The following is a 19,823-nucleotide window of genomic DNA, read 5'->3' as shown; positions in this document are numbered from 1 at the left end:
AGCACACGCAAATGTACATCATTTTCTCGACACAAACTTTTGTATACACTCACACACAAACATTTTAATCATCTCTTGTTTTTCTCAGTGCTTATCTCAATTGGTTGTACTTGCACTAACGATGTATTTGTGAGATTCTCTCAAAGTCTGTTTAATTGTATGCGCTCTTCCTCTCTCTCTCTCTCTCTGAATCTTTGGTATGTTTTCTTAAGCAGCCAACACACAACCACAATGGTTAGCTGACTCTGTCACTCACTCACAGTGGTTGGCCGTTAACCCAATCATTTTTAGTCTTTTCACAATCCTCTTGAAAGATATTTGTGTGTGGTGCTGACACCGTTCGTCTTCTCTTCTTCGTCGGATGTTTTTATTTTTGGTAAAAAAAACGACTGCTCTTCTTGGATTGATGTGAATGTGTGTGTATATGATATGCTGTTGTTGTGGTTCTTCAATGAGGATGTTGCTGAGGGTTTGCTGCTACAGCGTTTATCGGCAGAGGGATTAATCGTGGTGACTGCATGAGATTGCTGGACAAATTTTCTTTAAATACAACTCCATAACGACAGAATCGATTCAGTTGAGTTTCATCTGCCCAACGTTAAAGGATAACACTCACAACATAAACTGTTTAACAGAAAAACAAAATAAAATAATACTTATACATACATACTTATAAGACGACAAACCAACATACGCACACATCATATATTACTCTTTATTTAGTTTAAGATAAATTGCAAGTCATACACACAAACCCCTACGCCTTACCCTACATACCAAACAAAACGGAAATACTTTTTCTGAAGCTTAACAGAAACTTCAGAAAACAACAGCAGTCGAAGAAGAATAAACGTCTCGTACATATTTAAGTACATCAATCGTGTAACGGATACGTTGTTGCTTAAATCCTCAGCTCAGTAAGCAGAGAAGAGAGATTCTGCTACTCTACACTGACGTGCGCCATCGAAATCAAACAACCGAAACTTAAGTTTAGTTTCGGTTAAAACGAAACCAATCATTACGGGTGTGCTCGCGAACGTAGATACATCAAACGGAGGAAAAAAGAAAGATACCCAACGCACGAACGAATAAGAAACATTTCAGTTAATGATATTAAAAAAATAAGAGCATCATTACTATAGCTCGCAAACAACAAATTCCTTAAAAAACACAAAGTTTACTTATATTGCTCACATATAAAAATAATACAACAAATAAAGCAAATATGGTGCAATAGAATTTTAAGTGAAAATTACCAAAAAAAAAAAAACAAAAACCAAATTAATATGTTATCAAAAATTTCTCTAAGAAAAAGAGAACATATATAATAAAGAAAAGAAACACAAACGAAAAGTAAAACTAAATAAGTTATCCAAAATATTTCTTGTGAATATATGAAACTTGTTTAACTCTATACAAAATGCCTTAAAAGATAAACAAACAATGTTAAAAAAAATTAAGAAAAAATTGTGATGCAAAAAATTTTCTAAAATTTATTTTTGCAAAAAATTAACGAAAAACACACACATCAACACGTACCCCTCACTCAACAAAACGGATTAACTTGAAGAAAAAAACATAAGTCAAGGTAATAAAATATTACATAATAGAGAAGAAACAATTTTTTATAAATGTTTTAATTGAAAAAAATAAATAAACAAGTTATACCTTGAAAAATAAATATTTTTTATTTTTCCAACATTGCGAAAACAGTGTTCCCTAAAAACATTCAATTCAATTCTTTTAATTGCCGATGGTACACAAAAACAAAATTTAACACAACAATTTTTTCTATCTCTTTTCAATTCCTTACATTTTTGGAATTTTTTCCCCAATTTAAATAAACTACTATATAAGAAAAACTATGAGAATTTTGTAATAGTGAAGGTTTGGAAGCTATCAATTTTTTTGAAAGAAAATTTGACTCAAAATTTTAAGACTGCTTAAATAAAAATATAATAGAAACCCTATGAATTTATATTCGTGCATTGAAAGCAGAAACCAGCCAAATTTTAGAAACCATATTGATTTGCAATGCCAAATAAAGAAAGTGCTGGGTTCGGACGGTGAAAATGTTTATTAAAATAAATGGCAAAGTTTACAATCTATGACATGCCCGTCAGCGGACAGTCTATTTCAAAGTTGGTTTTCTCGCTGCTCGAGAGGTAAAACGGGAAGAGTGGTGTTAAAAGTTAAAGTGACGCTAAAAAATTTATTTCTTTAGAGCCAATCGTTGCATCGCCAGAACGGTTTATTAAGGGCTAAATTGATATTGAGCCACTCAGCAGATATGATTTAAGAAAGCAAACTAAAACCCTGTTTCAAGTTTCAAGCAAATCGGATGGCAAATAGATGTTCGAAAACTAAAATAAATTGGAAAGACCGCTCTATTTATGGGTTCAGAATAACACCTGATAATTTCAGACTAATTGTATGAAAAAACTGGGGTCCAAGTCCATCTGTGTCACTATTGTTCATTATATCCTCAAACAAAAAGTCTAAAGGCAATTTAACTTTATCATGATAATTGGTTGATTTTTGCTTACTCTAATGAGATGAACACAAAACAAGAAAAAGTTTTACACAAAACAAATACATAATTTTTTTAAAATAGGATTCATCAAAACAAAATTTATAATTTTCTAAAATGAATGGATTTTTTTTGTTAAATTATGCCCGTCATGAACTTTGTGTTTTTTTGAAGACCTTTTTAACAAAAGAAAAATAATTCTTATGTTTAATAATTTTGCTTCAACTTGACTAAAATCAAGAACTTATTGTTGTCAAGACACCACGGATAATCTATTTTAGTTAAAAATTTCTAAAATATAGCTACATTTTCTTTCAGTGTATGTATCACTTTTTGGACAAATTTATCCTAAATGGATAAATTTATAATCTCTTAATAAAAATCTTTGAATAAAATTCAAATTGAAAATTATGAACCATAAAATGTTATTAATTTTGAAAAAGATTTCAAATAAATATCTTATACAATTTTCTAACAATTTCACCACTCTCTCCGTAGCGCATGAAAAAACCTTTTACTAAGGTTTCCCCTATCGAACTGGTGAAAGACCGCTGGGTATATGAATTAACCGGCCATATTTCTATCGTTGATTTCTTATCATTGCACCCTAACTAATGATATTCCGAAGACTATGGGTAGTGCTTTGTTCGGATGATGATGAAAATATGATTCACCTTAACGGGAACCAAGCATTTATTGATAACCTGGAACAAAAAATCCCATTGCAATGATGAATGGGGGCTAACATATTTGAGAGAATAAGATAAAAATATATTGACATAATACTTTTTTATATTCGTAAACCGAAATTTCTCAAATATTTCAAGGGAGTGTATTGTGTACTTTGACCAAATGGGGTGTATATATTTGTTATTCGTAGGAAATGAACGTAAATCGTAACGATTCAGCGCCAAAAACAAAAAAGCAGGTAAATCAGGCCAATGCTGGAGATTGTGACAAAAAATACTTTCTTTTTATATTTTTAATTAAAGTAATAATGCATTTTTTTTTTGTTAATACAAATAATGTTTTAAAATCAACACTAAAAAAATTGTTAACAATGTTTCCTTGCATGGTTTTTAAATATCAATTAAAGGTAAATATCTTTGGGGGATACAGTTGCAACGGTAGACGTAATTTCAGTATAAATTGACCTTAATCGAAAAATTTATGATAAAAGATAAAATGCCCCAAACATAAAAGTGACTTGATATTTACAATTTTCTCTATTGCTAGTTATTATTATTATTAATAATGCTTACATTGCGCCGCAACCATAGCTTCGACAAGTAGAGTTATATAATATGTTAAGGTGTATTTTAAAAGGAAATTAAATAGATATTCCTCAAACAATGCTCTCTCAAATGACTAAGAAAGATAAATTAAACATTGTATGCAATTTTTCGATAGAGAAAATATTTTTACTTTTAAACCTTACATATATTACTATACCCATTTCAATTTTAAAATAATTTAATTAATTTAGTTATATAAAGAATAATAAATAAATAATATAAACAAATAATAAATTCAAATCCTTCATTTCACTTAACTCTTCATATATGTCCCGCATTATGACAAATTACTACACTACATGCCTCCGAGATGAGATAATGTATCATTGTGGTCTCATTGACCTCACTCTCAATTTCCGTTACCTTTTGAGTACTAAATACATAACTCTTCAACAATGAACCCACACTTCCACAAAATTGCTTCATATAATTGCTAATTTATCCTAACTCACCTCGTTTCTCTCAAATGTGTCTCAAATCACCACTTGAGCCTCAGATGATAGATGCTTTCATTGTGACCACTTTGAAAATATACTCCCCGTTTCCTTTTCTCTACATTGTATTGGAATTCACAATAAAATATGTCGCTTGTACGAAGCCCCTGAAAAATATCCAATGCAATGAGAGACTATAGAAACTTCTCGCTGGTCATGACATCTACAATAACTAAATATATAATTTTGCACCTCGAATGGTATAAATAAAATAACAGACCAGTTAAAATACATTAAAACTTCTTCTCAACTCATTTTTGTCAACTTTTAACTCCAGATACACAATATTCTACTTTCTCAAGATTGTATTATCATTCACAATAGTTTAACTAAAATTTTGAATTGGAAGTTCATTTATTTCGTATTCCAATCAGAAAATTCTTCAAAAATGTTTGAATTAATAAATGAAAATTTTGCATCCAAAGGCAGAATTAGGAGGTATTTAAATTTAAAAATAACCTCATTTATTCTAATATAACCACCAATATAATAGAAATGTACCTTTTCGTGGGCAGCAGGTTCTCTAACTCTTTTTAACACTTGACCAATCAAATATCTTATCAATTTATTGTATAGCAAATATCTCGCTGGAGAAAAAATAGAACACCCAACATCAAAGGTGGCTAAGTTTTCGATGTATTTTGAAATTCGTTTCATTTCTATAATCTCAAGAATCGTAATCAATATGAGAAGAAAACAATGGACTGACACTTCGGTCTCGGTTCGTTATTTTTATTTTTCTATAGATTAGAGTATCTGAAATGAGATATGAGGGAGGGTAGAAAGATAGAACAATGAATTTGATATTTTCCCAGAAGCATACTCATATAAAATCGATAATACATTCTTCCAAGGCAAGCGGGAAAAGGTGGTTGTAGTTATTTTTATGAAAAAAAAAATACTTTATATCTTCGACATATTAGTATTTGATATTTCTCCTAAAATCTGAAAGAAAAAATATCTTCTTTGTAAGAAACTTCAAAAATTTAAACAAAAATCCCTTTATTTTTTCTCATTTCAGCATTGAAATCTAGCTAAGATAAATTTTCGGAAAAGTTTCCAATTCTTGTCCGCCTTCAATCAAACAACGAACAAATCATGTTGGCCACACCCACACACAACAGCAATCCAGCTGATAATCCCGCCCTTAAAAATGCAATCGCCACTCCCATAAAAATGGAAAGACGCGATTCCGCAACATCCGAATCTTCATTGGAACATTTGGATTTGGGTCGTACTCCCAAGAAATTGAATACAGCCACATCCACACCACTTGTGGCCACTGATAAACATTTTGCGGCAGCCGCCAATAGTCTATTGGGATCAAATGCCATGGATACCGATAGATATATGCCTCACCATCATCAGAGTAAAATGCAGCAAGATTCCGATGAGGCCAATGACTATGATGACGATGAGTCGGCCGATGAGAAAAGCATTCCTGCGCCACGTCAGCAACTACAACACAAACGTCGCCTTACCTCGCGCAATCTCATGGATAAACATACCAGCGTACACATTGATTACAATTCAGATAATCCAAATTCTCTGCGTAAAAAATTCCGTTTCAATCGTGGTTCCATAGATCATGGAAATGAATCTGGCTTTGTTGATGCCAGTCATAGTCAATTGCTTAGTGGTAGCCCAGTGATTGCTGCTAATCAAGCAAATACTGGCCACAACAATAGTAGTAGCAACAATAACAGTGGATCCAAATCGAATAGCTCTTCGGCTGCATCCACACCGCCTCATCAGCAAAGCAATGGTGGCAATTCGAGTGCCGATTCTGCAACGGGTGAAGATATGAAATATGTTTGCCCCATATGCGATGTGGTGTCGGCCACACCGCATCAATTTACAAATCACATACGTTGCCACAATTACACCTCAGGGAATACGGAGAATTTCACCTGCCGTATTTGCTCAAAGGTAAGTGATTTAATCCTAAGTTTTGTGTTAGAAAATTTAGTTCACATGAACAACACCCTGAGATAAATACGTTTTTCTCGTTTTAAGCGGTAAATTGCCACTCCCTAAATAACTTTTTACCCATTTTTGTAGCAGTCCTAAGCCTGGACTGCTTAACTCTCAAATTCTACTTTTTTTTTCCTACATTTCCCTCTCTGATTAATTCTCATTAGAGTTTGGAAACTGGATTTTATTTTACCATCCCTATTCTTATTTTCTCTGTTACAGGTACTCTCATCTGCCTCTTCGCTGGATCGTCATGTTCTGGTACACACTGGTGAAAGACCTTTCAATTGTAAATATTGCCATCTCACTTTTACCACAAATGGCAACATGCATCGCCACATGCGCACCCACAAACAGCATCAGCATACACATCATCGACGCAACTCAAATGGAACAAAGTTCAACTCCAACTCCAACAACACAGCAAAAGCCTTAGCAGCAACAAACGGTGGTGGTGTCCCGGCATCATTAAGTCAAGTTGGACAATTAAGTGAAGGCGTTAAATTATCAGCTGCTGCGACAGTTACCACCAGCGAGACAGAGCTCAATAATCAAAATGTGTTGGCATCAGCTATTAACTCACATAGCATTAACAACAGCAACAACAACAATGGTGGTATATTGTCAACAGGTGCTAATGACAAACGATTAAATGGCAATACCGAAGCCTCATCAGCTCTAGAAAGTTATGAAAGTGATGGTGATGGCTGCTCTTCAGATAACTCAGCAGCTCACAACAATAACAATGACTTGAAAATTAACAATAATAACTATAAACGCAAACTAAGTGATGATGATGATCTCCATGAGCGACAGCAACGAACCCATACTTCAGAAGAGTTGTTGAAGCAGCATTTGAAGGCAATTTCCACAACTCCAACCACCACCTCCCCCAAAAATAGTCATACAGATGGTAAACATAACTCAACTTCAAGTAATGAGTCATTAATTTGTCCTGTTTGTAATGATGATGAGTTCTCCGATGTCATGGCCTTGGATCAACACATGGATGCCAAGCATCCGGAAATTCCAGCCAAATGTACCAATTGTGAGGTTATATTCCGCACTCATCACCAACTTAGCATACATCCTTGTTCAGCTGATGATGTCAAACCTCAGGATATAACCGAACATCCCATAACACTAAGACAACGCAGCTTTAGTGAAAATTCTGTAGGTCAGTCACCACACGAACTATCCTCCGAGGAACGTGATGCCAATGCTGAGCAGCGACGGCGTCAAGAGCTATTCCAAAATTTGGAATTAAAAAATTTAATGAGCCAAACCAATACCCCGCCATCTTCCCATCATAATCTTGAGCTTACTGAAGACGATATAAAATCCGAACCTTCGGCAGGCCATGATTCCAAAGATTTGGCTGATATTCAATCGATACTGAACATGACATCTTCGTCGAATACATCGAACTTCCTTAAGAATTTTGAGCAATCCGTGAACACTCCCTCCTCACAGTTCAGCTATGACCGAGACGAAGAAGAAGCCCAAGATGTTTTCACTGCTGAATTTCGTAAAATGAAATTACGCGGAGAGTTCCCCTGCAAGTTATGCACAGCAGTGTTCCCCAATCTCAGAGCCCTTAAAGGTCACAATAGGGTCCACCTCAGTGAGGTTGGCCCAGCGGGACCTTTCCGCTGTAATATGTGTCCATATTCGATTTGCGACAAAGCCGCTCTGGTACGCCATATGCGCACACACAATGGCGATAGGCCTTATGAATGTGCCGTATGTAACTACGCCTTCACCACCAAAGCCAACTGTGAAAGACATTTGCGCAACCGTCATGCCAAAACCACACGAGAAGAAGTCAAACGTGCCATTATTTATCACCCATCGGAAGATTCCAGCTGTGATGATCCCAATAAGAAGCAACACCTTTTCTCTTCTCCCGATATGGATGATGATAGTGAATACTATCATCAGCCCAGTCGTAGAGATAGCTCCACACCTGTGTCACATCTAAAGGAGATGTTGACATCAGGCATCGATGGTCATGCATCTTCGAAACCCGCTAAGATTCAAGTTAAGAACCTTAATGAAATGTTGGACAAGTCCACAGCTTCGTCAGGTTACAACGACAGTTACGATAAGCAGTCACCGGCAGATACATCAGCTGCCGCTCCCATCGACATGAGCATGGATGTTTTGGACTTAAGCAAAAAACCAACCACTCAAGCAAACGCACAAAAACAAATGATAGCAAAAGAGGATGTACCCTTGTCACTGCTCCAGAAAGAGGAAAAACTTCCCGTGACATCTTTGCCCTCAAGTGTTGATGAACCACCGAAAGCTGCCGATTTGTCTACATTGCAAAAACAACAGGAATTGCTCATGGGCCAACAGCCATGGCTAAACGATACAGCCCAGTATATTCAGCAACTGTATAGGAATTTGCTATTTCCTCAGCTTAATCCTTTCCTGATGCCCAACTCTCCATTTATGCCTCAGAATATGACTGACTTGCACAAACTGGCTCCTTTCTTTAGATCAATGTTAGGAGCAACTGCCGGAGCCACTATGCCACCAGTTTCCGAATTAGAGAAAGCAGCAAACCCAATACCACCAGCTACGGCTAATTTGCCTCCTATTAGCCCCATGATGTTGGAGAAATCGGCCTCAGTTTCAATGGCATCACCAAAAACAGCCTTACTCTCTCCCAATCCCAGTCATCTCAGCATACCCAGACATGTTGTTAATCCCTCAATGTCCTCACAACCACCACACTTGCCACCTACTATGTTGTCTAATGGGCCTGTAAAAATGGTTTTGAAAAACGGAGTTTTTATGCCAAAGCAAAAACAGAGACGTTATCGCACAGAGCGTCCATTCGCCTGTGAGCATTGTTCGGCCCGTTTTACGCTCAGATCGAACATGGAACGTCATGTCAAGCAACAACATCCCCAATACTATGCCCAAAGACAACGTAGTGGTCATCATGTTATGCGTGGTCGTGGAGCTAGCAGTGCAGCGAATATGAATGGAATTACCCATTTGCAAGCTGCTGTGGCTCATGCTCATTATGGTGGTAATCCCAATACTCCAATGAGTAGTCACTCTCCCATTTCGGATCAAGTAAAATATGCAATCTTGGCACAGCAACTTAAGGCCCGTAAAGATCCCGATCTTTTGCAACAGGCGTTGGTGCATGGTTCAAACAGTGTTGCCAATTCCAATATGTTCTCGAGCCATTTGGGATCTCTAAACAATAGCAATGGCGTAGCACCTCCAGCATTTCCCAACTACTCCAGTCAACAACACTTAAGCCAAAATGGTACCCCGAATGGTTCCATGGAGGACGATGAGCCCAAACTAATCATCGATGAGGATGACGATGAAGAAGATGGCGAGGAAGAGGACGAAGACGAAGGAGCAGAATTACACGACGATGATGATGATGATTATCCCGATCACGATGACATTCAGCTGATGGAGAAGGACGCTGAACCAGTAGAAGAACACCAATTGCCTACCACTGTAGAAGAGGTTAAACTTAAATCAGAGGAAAATAAAGACGCCGCTAAAAAAGTAGCCGAGTCTATTCTAGAGCAAGCCATCAAAGCTGGTCAGAATTTGCCTCCTAAACCTGAAGTACCTGCTGTTAATTCGAACAACACCATGAAATCCATGATTGCTCAAGCTCCTGCGGTGGGAAAGTTCCTAAAAGAGGTGGCCAGTTCGCCATTCAAAGATGAATCTCAAGACCTGGTACCCGTAGCCAAATTGGTGGACAACGCCACTAGTAATTCGGTGTCATTCAACAACTATTTCCGTCCTGGTGATGTGGCCAATCATATGGACCAAAGCGATGAAGAGGGTTTAGTGGCCTCGGGTAGTGCCAGTGAAAGCAATAACTCCGGAGCCGAAGATGCTGCCACTAGTGCTCAAACCAAGAAAAAATCTGCCTACAGTTTAGCCCCCAACCGCGTATCCTGCCCATATTGTCAACGCATGTTCCCCTGGTCCAGTTCCTTGCGACGTCACATATTAACACACACCGGACAAAAACCCTTCAAGTGTTCCCATTGCCCCTTGCTTTTCACAACCAAAAGCAACTGTGATCGCCATCTTTTGCGCAAGCATGGCAATGTAGAATCGGCCGTTTCTGTTTATGTGCCAGATGAGGATGTCAACGAACCCATTCCTTTGCCCAAGTCAGTAGAAGAGATCGAAAGAGAAAAGGAACGTGAAGAGGAAGAGAAGAAACGTTTGGCCGAAGAACAAAAGGAACGCCTGGAAAGAGAACAAAGAGAAAAGGAGAAACAAGAACAGGAACGCCAACAGCAACAACGACAGGCTATTCTCAAACAATTAGCCGCAGTGCAATTCAATCAATTCCAATTAAAAACGGAAGCAGCGTCGGCTATTTCCTCGTCTGAGTTGCCTTACAAGTGTCATTTGTGTGAGAGTTCCTTTGCTGAGAGAACACAGTGCTTGGAACACATTAAATGTTTCCATGCCCAAGAATATGAATTGCTTCTATCCAAAGGAGCCATAGAGAGTGAAGCCGAGGTGGCCCAAATAAATTCCAATGAAGAAGAAGAACGCAATCGATCCCAGGAAGATGCTACCAAAGGCGGTAAATATCCCGACTACAGTAATCGCAAGGTCATATGTGCATTTTGTGTGCGTCGTTTCTGGTCCACGGAAGATTTGAGACGCCACATGCGCACCCATTCGGGAGAGAGGCCCTTTCAATGCGACATATGCCTACGAAAGTTTACACTGAAGCATAGCATGTTACGCCATATGAAGAAACACAATGGCCTAAACATGAATGGATCCATGCATGGAGTCGATGGTTTGAACAATGGCAATAGTTGTTCAGATTACTCGGATGATGAACAAGGACCAGTGACTCCATCGCCAGCACCAATTGCAGCAGCTGGCCACCCAGCGTTACCACCCAATGCAAATCTTAATGCTTTGTTTATGGGATCCATGGGTTCCAAGATTCAAGAGTTACTCAGCAAGGCTAATGAATGGGGTAATGGCTCCACGGTACTGCGTGAGCGTAAACAAAACATAAACGAAGACTCGAGTATGATGCAATCGGATTTGATCGGCAATCTCTTGGGTATCAGTGATCAAGGTATATTGAACAAATTGATGTCATCGCCAGATGAGGCAGCCAAGCTATTGGGAGTTGAAAAATAAATAGGCTCTTGGTTTAAATTTTTGGCTTCTAAATATCTCCCTCTCCCATTCTCTCTGTAAATTTATTCTCTAGTCATTTGACAAAGGTTCTCTGGAACTTGGATAACTTGTTGCTCGCATCTATCAGGTTTTTCGCTCTCTTTTTTATTCTCTTTGAGTGTTGCTATACACACAAAATAGTCATTTAAAAGAAAGAGCTCAGACATTGCTTCTCTTCTCGCTTTCATTTGTAAACTTTAAATTAAAGTTTTTATTTTACAATTTCATTAAATTACATTTTTCGTTTCAATTTAAAACAAACAAAAAAACACAAAAGACAAAACAACAACAAAACCAAAGCTTATTATATATATATTTTTTTTCTTAGATTACATTTTAAAAATTTAGATATTTTTATTCTCAGATTATATATACATATTTAGTAACAACTAGAATTACAATATATTTAAAAAATAATATTTAGTCATAGTCAAAAAAGAAGAAACAAAACAAAAATCGTTGTGAACAACATGTTGATATGAAACAATGAAATCGGTGCAACCGCTTTAATAGTTTTTAGATTTTAAATAATTTTCAAAGCGAAAAAGACTTTTTCTCAAACTATTCTTAACCCATTTTCTCACATTCCCTCGACCGCAATGTATTCCTTTGCTCTTACTAACAATAATAAACAAAAAGACTTTATCAAGTACTTAAAACGAAAACAAATGCCTTGATTTGTAAACAAGCAACATTGAACTTAGAAACAAACAAAAAACATTACTTAAAATTTTATTCTTGTTTTTTTTTTGTTAATTTAATAAAATTTGCAAAACTAAGCTCTCTAGCCCTAAGTTAGTCCTTAACCATAGATATATAGAATTGTTGTACATTTTCCAAATCCCCTGGAGGCCTTCTGAAACCGCTATGTGGCTTATTACATTTATAGATATACCAAATAAAAATTACAATTATTGAATAGAAACCATTTATCTACTACTACATACTTATAATAATTATATATGATAATTATAATAATATATGATGGAAAAAAATAATATATCCTAAATATTGTTTCACCAAAATCCCATTTGAAAAAATTACTCAAAATAAAATATTTAAATTAAAACAAAAAACACAATTATTTATAATAGAAATTCCTTTTCTTCCTAATTGGGAAAATGTTTTTTTTTTTTTGTTTTTCTTACGTATATATCGTATTGTATTTATTCTTCTTTTAAACTTTTCTGAATTGTTAATTTTTTGAATTTTTTTTATTTTGAAAAATAATAATTATACAGCAATAACCAAAGCATTTTTTGAGTGTATGTAGTGTTTTTAGAAATATCAAACAAACAACAACAAAGACATTTATTTGTAATAAATCTTATATGAATTATTATAGATATTACTATTTAAAGCAACAACAACAAAATCTTATTGTAATGAAATAAAAAAATATACAAATAAAAATTAAATATTAATTAAAAATTGAAAAAAATCTTTCGTTTTTGTCAATACCTATTCAGGATAAAATTGATTACTTCAAATTTCCAAAGAGTCAGTTAATGAAAGAGTAAACGAACTCTGATTTCGTTATCGTGATGTATATGGAATATGGGAATACAAAACTCAATCGAAATTTCAATAAATCTAAGGTTGACGTATATCTGTTCATATAGCTCCTACGAGTATACGGACTGATCCCTGAATTTAATTCTTAAGCACATAGACGCCTGAAATTTCATCTAATTTTCTTGAAATTTATTTTGTAGATTTACTTGGATTCGATATATCCGCCATATAGATCTATATTCCGATTTGATTTCTTGGACTATGTCGAAATGTTAATGCAATTTGACCGAAATTTCAATTTGAGCCCATGGATGCATAATAAACTAGATATGGTTCATATCGGTGTTTACCGGGTGGGTGGTATGTATTGCAACCAAATTCAGGTTGCTATCATTTCTAAACCGCTCGTCTAACAGACTGACAGATTTATTCCAATGACAGTTCATTTTGATCTATTTCGTTCGTGATGAAATTCAAGCGTGATAGTGTGATTGTTTTATATTTGGGTGTAAAACTACAAGTGGCTATCGCTGGATACTTCCAGACCTCATGGCATTCGATATGGAATTCATTGCCGTATTGAAAAAATTGTCGATACGATTAAAAGTTTGGATTATGGCATTCGATTGAAATTTTATTTAACGAGTTTGTTTTTCTCCAATGAGAAGCCATTTCGAATTGAGTAGTTTGTGAACAAACAACATGAGCGAGTTTACTTGCCAAAGAGGTGAGTTTAAAATGTGCACGTGAGTAATATTTTACTCACGCTATCACACACTCACGACGGAAAAATCTTACTCACGCACGATATTGTTTGGTAGGACTCACGCACACTCACGGAAAGAAAATTTGTACTCACGCACGAAAATGTCGTGACTCACGAATAATTTTGTGAGTAATTTACCTTAGGGACGTGTCTGAAAACATTAGCATGATTAAAATCGAGAGCGTTATTACACCCAGAAAAAAGTGACCCCTTCTTTAAGTTAAAATTAACTCATTGTGAAGAAAGTTAAACTTCGTATAGCACCAAAGACATTTTTATTTGTTTGAACGATATGATTTTCGTACACGCAAAGAAAAAAAACGTTTGGAAAACGTGTACCGAAAACGTTTTTCTTTTGTTAGAGTTTTTTGAATTGCTTCGAAAATTTTAAACTTTTATCACCAAAAAAATTCGTTTGCTACAAAGTTTTTATTTTTTCAATAAAAAAAGTTATTTTTGAAACAACAACAGAGTCCATTTCGTTTATATCAAACACTGTTCTTTTCTGACTTTTGGTATTTAATAAAACACATTTTACAGTTCAAAATTTAATATAGTACAATGTAATGTTGAACATTTTTTCGGAATCTTCCGAACATATGTGGAATGTATGTAAAAAAAAAAAATTTGGTCGAAGCAGGGATCGAACCCACGACCCTTGGCATGAGAGTCAGACGTAGCAACCACTGCTCCACGGTGCCAAACTAAATGTGTGTTTCTGCTAAATAAACTTTGTTTATTCGGTTCGTGGGCGCCGCAAGCTATGCTATATAAATATAACTTATATGGATAATTATCTATTGATGACCATAACAGGTACATAGCTAAGTGGTTAGTGTGTTGGCTTACAATGTGCATGGTCCGCGGTTCGATTCTCCGTCCAGGCGAAAGGTAAAAAAAAAATTTTAAATTTATAAAATCGTATAATTTCTTCTACATTGTTGGTATTACAGGAAAAGGTGTTAAGAACTAAAAAAACTCGTGGAAGTGAGAAAGATGTGAGGGAAAATGCAATTAGGAAGAAACAAATTTTTTTAGTTAGTCTTTATGAAATTGTTGTTACATCCTGGAAAAGAATATATGTTTATCACAAAAAGTATATACTTTTCTACCAAATACACTTCCTTACAGCGAAAAGCAAATAGGAAACGAACTGTGTTTGTCTAAAATTTCGTTTGGGAGGAAAGAATTATTTTTTTGCATGTAGAAATAAGGTAGAATGCATTACATATATTAGTTACAATTTTCTATACTACAGTATGAAAAAATTTAACTGAATTGAATTCCTACAATTTTATACAATTTTATTTATTTATATAGACAATTTTTTCTTCAATAAAAGAAATGTATTTATTAAGAATCGGCAGAATCGACTGTCCTTGAAATATTAATTTATTATTCCACTATTTCCAATTTCCATGTAATGGCATCAGCTGTAAAATGTATTTTTACGAACATTGATGGACTTATTGTTTGTTATTTATTATAAATAACAAAATATTTTACTTTGTTAAAAAATAATATTTTACTATATTATTTTTTAACAATCTCTCCGTATACCATAACAACACGATTCCAACTAAATAACAACCCACGCGCAAACATATCGATTACATCGATTACAGGTATCGATTACAGGTAGATAAAAGAAATGTAGGAAAATTTCCTATATTCTAACAAGTGTGTTTCCTTAAGTTTTGAAAGGATTGAATACCTCTTAGTACGAATGAACTAAAATATTTTTCTATGCCAAGTGTTATTCGTATGTATGATAAGCTTTCTATAATAAATGAAGTCAGAATTATCATTTTATAAGAAATTTTACTAAATTTGAGGAAACTTAGTTCGATTTTTGTTTATTTTTACGAATGCTTTGTAATCAGTGAACAAGTATATACGGCCGTAAGTTCGGCCAGGCCGAATCTTATGTACCCTCCACCATGGATTGCGTAGAAACTTCTACGAAAGACTGTTATCCACAATCGAATTACTTAGGTTGTGGTATCTTAAAACTTCTTAACATCGTTTTCTAAATTGTAAGTTAGCCCATACGTGGTATATATTAGATAAAAAAGTTATGTATAGTTAAGTCTACAAATAATAACGAATCGATATGGACTTTTTGCACGGTACGTAGAGAGCCAGAATTGAAATATGGGGGTCGCTTATATGGGGGCTATATACAATTATGAACTTGAAATGGACCAATTTTTGTGTGATTGGGGATCGATTTATGTGAGAGCTATATATAACTATAGACCGATATGGACCTAGTTAGGCATGGTTGCTAACCGCCATATAAATGTACCAAATTTCAACTGACTCGGATGAAATTTGCTCCTCCAAGAGGCTCCAAAACCAAATCTCGGGACCGGTTTATATGGGGGCTATACATATATGATTATGGACTGATATGGACCACTTTTGGCATGGTTGTTAAATATCATATACTACCACCACGTACCAAATTTCAAGCAGATCGGATGAATTTTGCTTCTCCAAAAGGCACCGGAGGTCAAATCTGGGGATCGGTTTATATGGGAGCTATATATAATAATGGACTGATAGGAACCAATTCCTGCATGGTTGTTGGATACCACATTTCAACCGAACGGGAAAAATTTTGGCCTTCCAAGAGGCTCCGGAGGTCAAATCTGGTGATCGGTTTATATGGGGGCTATATATAATTATGGACCGATATCGACCAATTTTTGCATGGTTGTTAGAGACCATATACTAACACCATGTACCAAATTTCAGCCGGATCGGATGAAATTTGCTTCTCTTAGAGGCCTCGCAAGCCAAATTTGGATGTCCGTTTATATGGGGGCTATACGTAAAAGTGGACCGATAGTGCCCATTTGCAATACCATCCGACCTACATCAATAACAACTATTTGTGCCAAGTTTCAAGTCAATAGCTTGTTTCGTTCGGAATTTCACCACGACCCAGAATATATATACCCAATAAACACAAACGTTTGAAAAATGCTAAATTTCAACAATTTTTCAAACATTTTTTCAAAGGATTAGGGTAATATTCAAGTTGAGAAATTGTTGAGAAAATCGCGTTCTCAACAAAAAACAGACATTACCCTCAACAGTGAAATTCAACACATTAGCAATAATATCTCAAGTGCTATCCTCAAATTGAAATGCTTCGCTACTCAATAATTTGTCAAACAATTTTCGATGCGAGTCAAATTCAAAATTAACATCGTTGCAAATACTTTTCAACCTAAATTTGTATGAATGATATCACCACTTCAAATTGAAAGCCAAAGCCAAAATTCTATGAATTTTGTATAATTTATTCATTTTCATCAAAATAAAATATATAATAATACACTACACTACATAATACACTAAAATACCAATTGATAAATAATAATCTTATTAAACATATCAACAAATAAGAACAAAAAAAAAAACAAGCAACAAAACTTTAAATATCTTTAAATAACATTATTAGTAAACACTTTTGCATTGATAATTCGTTTTCCTTCCTTTTGGTGTCATAAAACAGCATTAAAATTTATTAACATGCGGGCAAGTTGAAATTAGGAACGTACTGGACCGCGTGTTAGAATTGATTTCCAGCAGAAGGAATTCACAAAATATCCATTTTAAACTGATAATAGCATATGAATTAAACTGACGATGTGATGCCCATTTTCATCCAGAAGTTGTTGATTTCAACAATTTGTTGTTTTTAACAATTTTAATTGGTTGCACTTGTAATGTTTCTGGAAACTTTTTCTTGTCGTTTTTAATTGGTCAGCTTCTTAATGATGTTTGCAAGAATGTAGCATCCAAAGATTTTGGTTTTCTGCAAAGAGATTTAAATTTAGTGAATTCTCTAAAGTTTTGATTTTATTTTTCATATTGCCGTACCAATTATTATAAACTATTTGAAGCAGTTCCAGTTAATTGTCCACCATTTTTTCATCGGTCAGCTTTTTAATGTTTTCAAGAACGTATAATCCATAATTTTAGTTTTCTGCAAAGAGATATACATTTAGTGACTTCCTTAAAGTTTTATTTCATTTTTTATTTTCACTTACCTATTTTTATAAACTATTTGGTTATTTGTCTAAAATTTTCCATTTTTTATTTCTGCAATTGACCACGAACTTCGTTGCACAAATAAGTATTGAAAACCACATGGTTTTTTCGTTGCATTTTAGGGTAGTGTTTTGTCAAAGTTTTCTCATATTATCTTCAACAACTTTTCAAAGATTTCGTCAACATTTTGCCAAATTGGAAGTAATTCGCAAACAATTTGAAGATGTATTGAAGATGAGCTATTTCAAGTTGAATTTATGTTGAAAATTATATTTACCCTCAAACTGAAAAGTTGTTGCATTTGAAAAACGCTCATCCTGTGTTTATTGGGTAATAGTCGATTAGGTGTGTGTGTAGCAGGGATGGAAAATACAATTTTTAAGAAAGTACAAACAAGGTATTTTTTTGAGCGAAAAAGTACTTTTCACTAAATTTCAACAAAAATCCCATTGGGTGATTATTGTCCAGAGCTTCGTTAGACTGAATTTAAAGCGAATAAAATTTTGTTTGTCAACTCCTCAATTAAAAATAAATGAAAAAGTTTTCTATAGAAATAAAATTTTGAGAAAATTTTCTATAGAATAAAACTTTGACAAAATTTTCTATAGAAATAAAATTTTGACAAAATTTTCTATAGAAATAAAATTTTGACAAAATTTTCTATAGAAATAAAATTTGGACAAAAAATTCTATAGAAATAAAATTTTGCCAAAATTTTCTATAGAAATAAAATCTTGACAAAATTTTCTATAGAAATAAAATTTTGACACAATTTTTGATAGAAATTAAATGTTGACAAAATTTTTTATAGAAATAAAATTTTGACAAAAATTTCTATAGAAATAATTTTTCCAAAATTTTCTATAGAAATAAAATTTTGATAAAATTTTCTATAGATATAACATTTTAACAACATTTTCTATAGAAATAAAATTTTGACAAAAATTTCTATAGAAATAAAATTTTGGCAAATTTTCTATAGAAATAAAATGTTGACAAAAAACAAAATAAAATTTTGACAAAAATAAAAATATTTTGACAAAATTTTCTGTAGAAATATAATTGTGACAAAACTTTCTGAATAAATACGAGGGCAGTTCGGAAACTTCTTAGCCTAGTACAATAAGCGCGGTATAAACAGAAAAAAGTTAAGTGTTTTGGAAACTTCCATCTCTGTTATTAACACATCCCAATAAACACAAACGTTTGAAAAATACTAAAATTCAATCATTTTTCAAACATTTTTTCTAAGGATTAGGGTAATATTCAAGTTGAGAAATTGTTGAGAAAATCGCGTTCTCAACAAAAAACAGACATTACCCTCAACAGTAAAATTCAACACAATAGCAATAATTTCTCAATTGTAATCCTCAAATTGAAATGCATCGCTTCTCAATAATTTCTCAAACAGTTTTCAATGTGAGAAAAATAAAAAATTACCATTGTTGCGAATACTTTCAAACCACAATTTGTATGAAAGTCAATCCTAGTTCTAACTGAAAGTCAATACTAAATTTCTAGGGATTTTGTAAATTTTATCATTTTTTTCGTTAACAAATATAATAATCTTAAAAATAACATTAATAATATATAAAAATAATAATATAATACCAATCAAAATGTAATTATCTTATTAAACGTATTAATAAATAAAACTATGAATACAACTTTAAATATCTTAAACATTTTTACATGTATAATTCCATTTCCTCCATAATCCCTGCCAACATTTTTTGAATTTGGGAACTCTTTTGAGAATCCCCACTACGTCGAAAACAATCATATACGACATCAAAAACTCGTCGGAAAAGCGCCGTCACTATTGAGAAGTTGTACCACGCCAAGTTACTACAAAAATGTTTCGCATGAGTGCAATTATTAGGTGCCTTTATAGATCAATTTAGAACGACGCCAATAAGGGACCCTCCAAACAATCAGAAAAAGTGCATTTTAAGATAGTTGTAAAAGAATCA

The 19,823-nt window shown here is 34.1% G+C and overlaps 1 protein-coding gene across 1 annotated transcript; it reads left to right on the top strand.

Annotated features, from left to right (window-relative positions):
- The first annotated feature begins 345 nt into the window (after window positions 1-345).
- peb (zinc finger protein pebbled) lies at window positions 346-11,483 on the top strand. Its single transcript, XM_075302827.1, has 3 exons — window positions 346-1,588; window positions 5,341-6,248; window positions 6,516-11,483. Exons 2-3 carry the CDS (start codon window positions 5,418-5,420, stop codon window positions 11,463-11,465), a joined length of 5,781 nt encoding a protein of 1,926 aa, XP_075158942.1. The 5' UTR covers window positions 346-1,588; window positions 5,341-5,417; the 3' UTR covers window positions 11,466-11,483.
- Window positions 11,484-19,823: the final 8,340 nt, after the last annotated feature.

This window comes from Haematobia irritans, chromosome 3 (genome assembly GCF_050003625.1).
Source record: "Haematobia irritans isolate KBUSLIRL chromosome 3, ASM5000362v1, whole genome shotgun sequence".
NCBI classification, from domain to species: domain Eukaryota; kingdom Metazoa; phylum Arthropoda; class Insecta; order Diptera; family Muscidae; genus Haematobia; species Haematobia irritans.
The sequence above is the reverse complement of the archived record's forward strand: the minus strand, read 5'-3'. Positions and strand labels throughout refer to the sequence as shown.

Bases quoted from the DNA above. Each gene is read 5' to 3' on its own strand.
- peb (XM_075302827.1), top strand. From the start codon at position 5,418: ATGTTGGCCACACCCACACACAACAGCAATCCAGCTGATAATCCCGCC. The intron at 6,249-6,515 runs GTAAGTGATTTA...TCTCTGTTACAG, and splicing joins CCTGCCGTATTTGCTCAAAG to GTACTCTCATCTGCCTCTTC.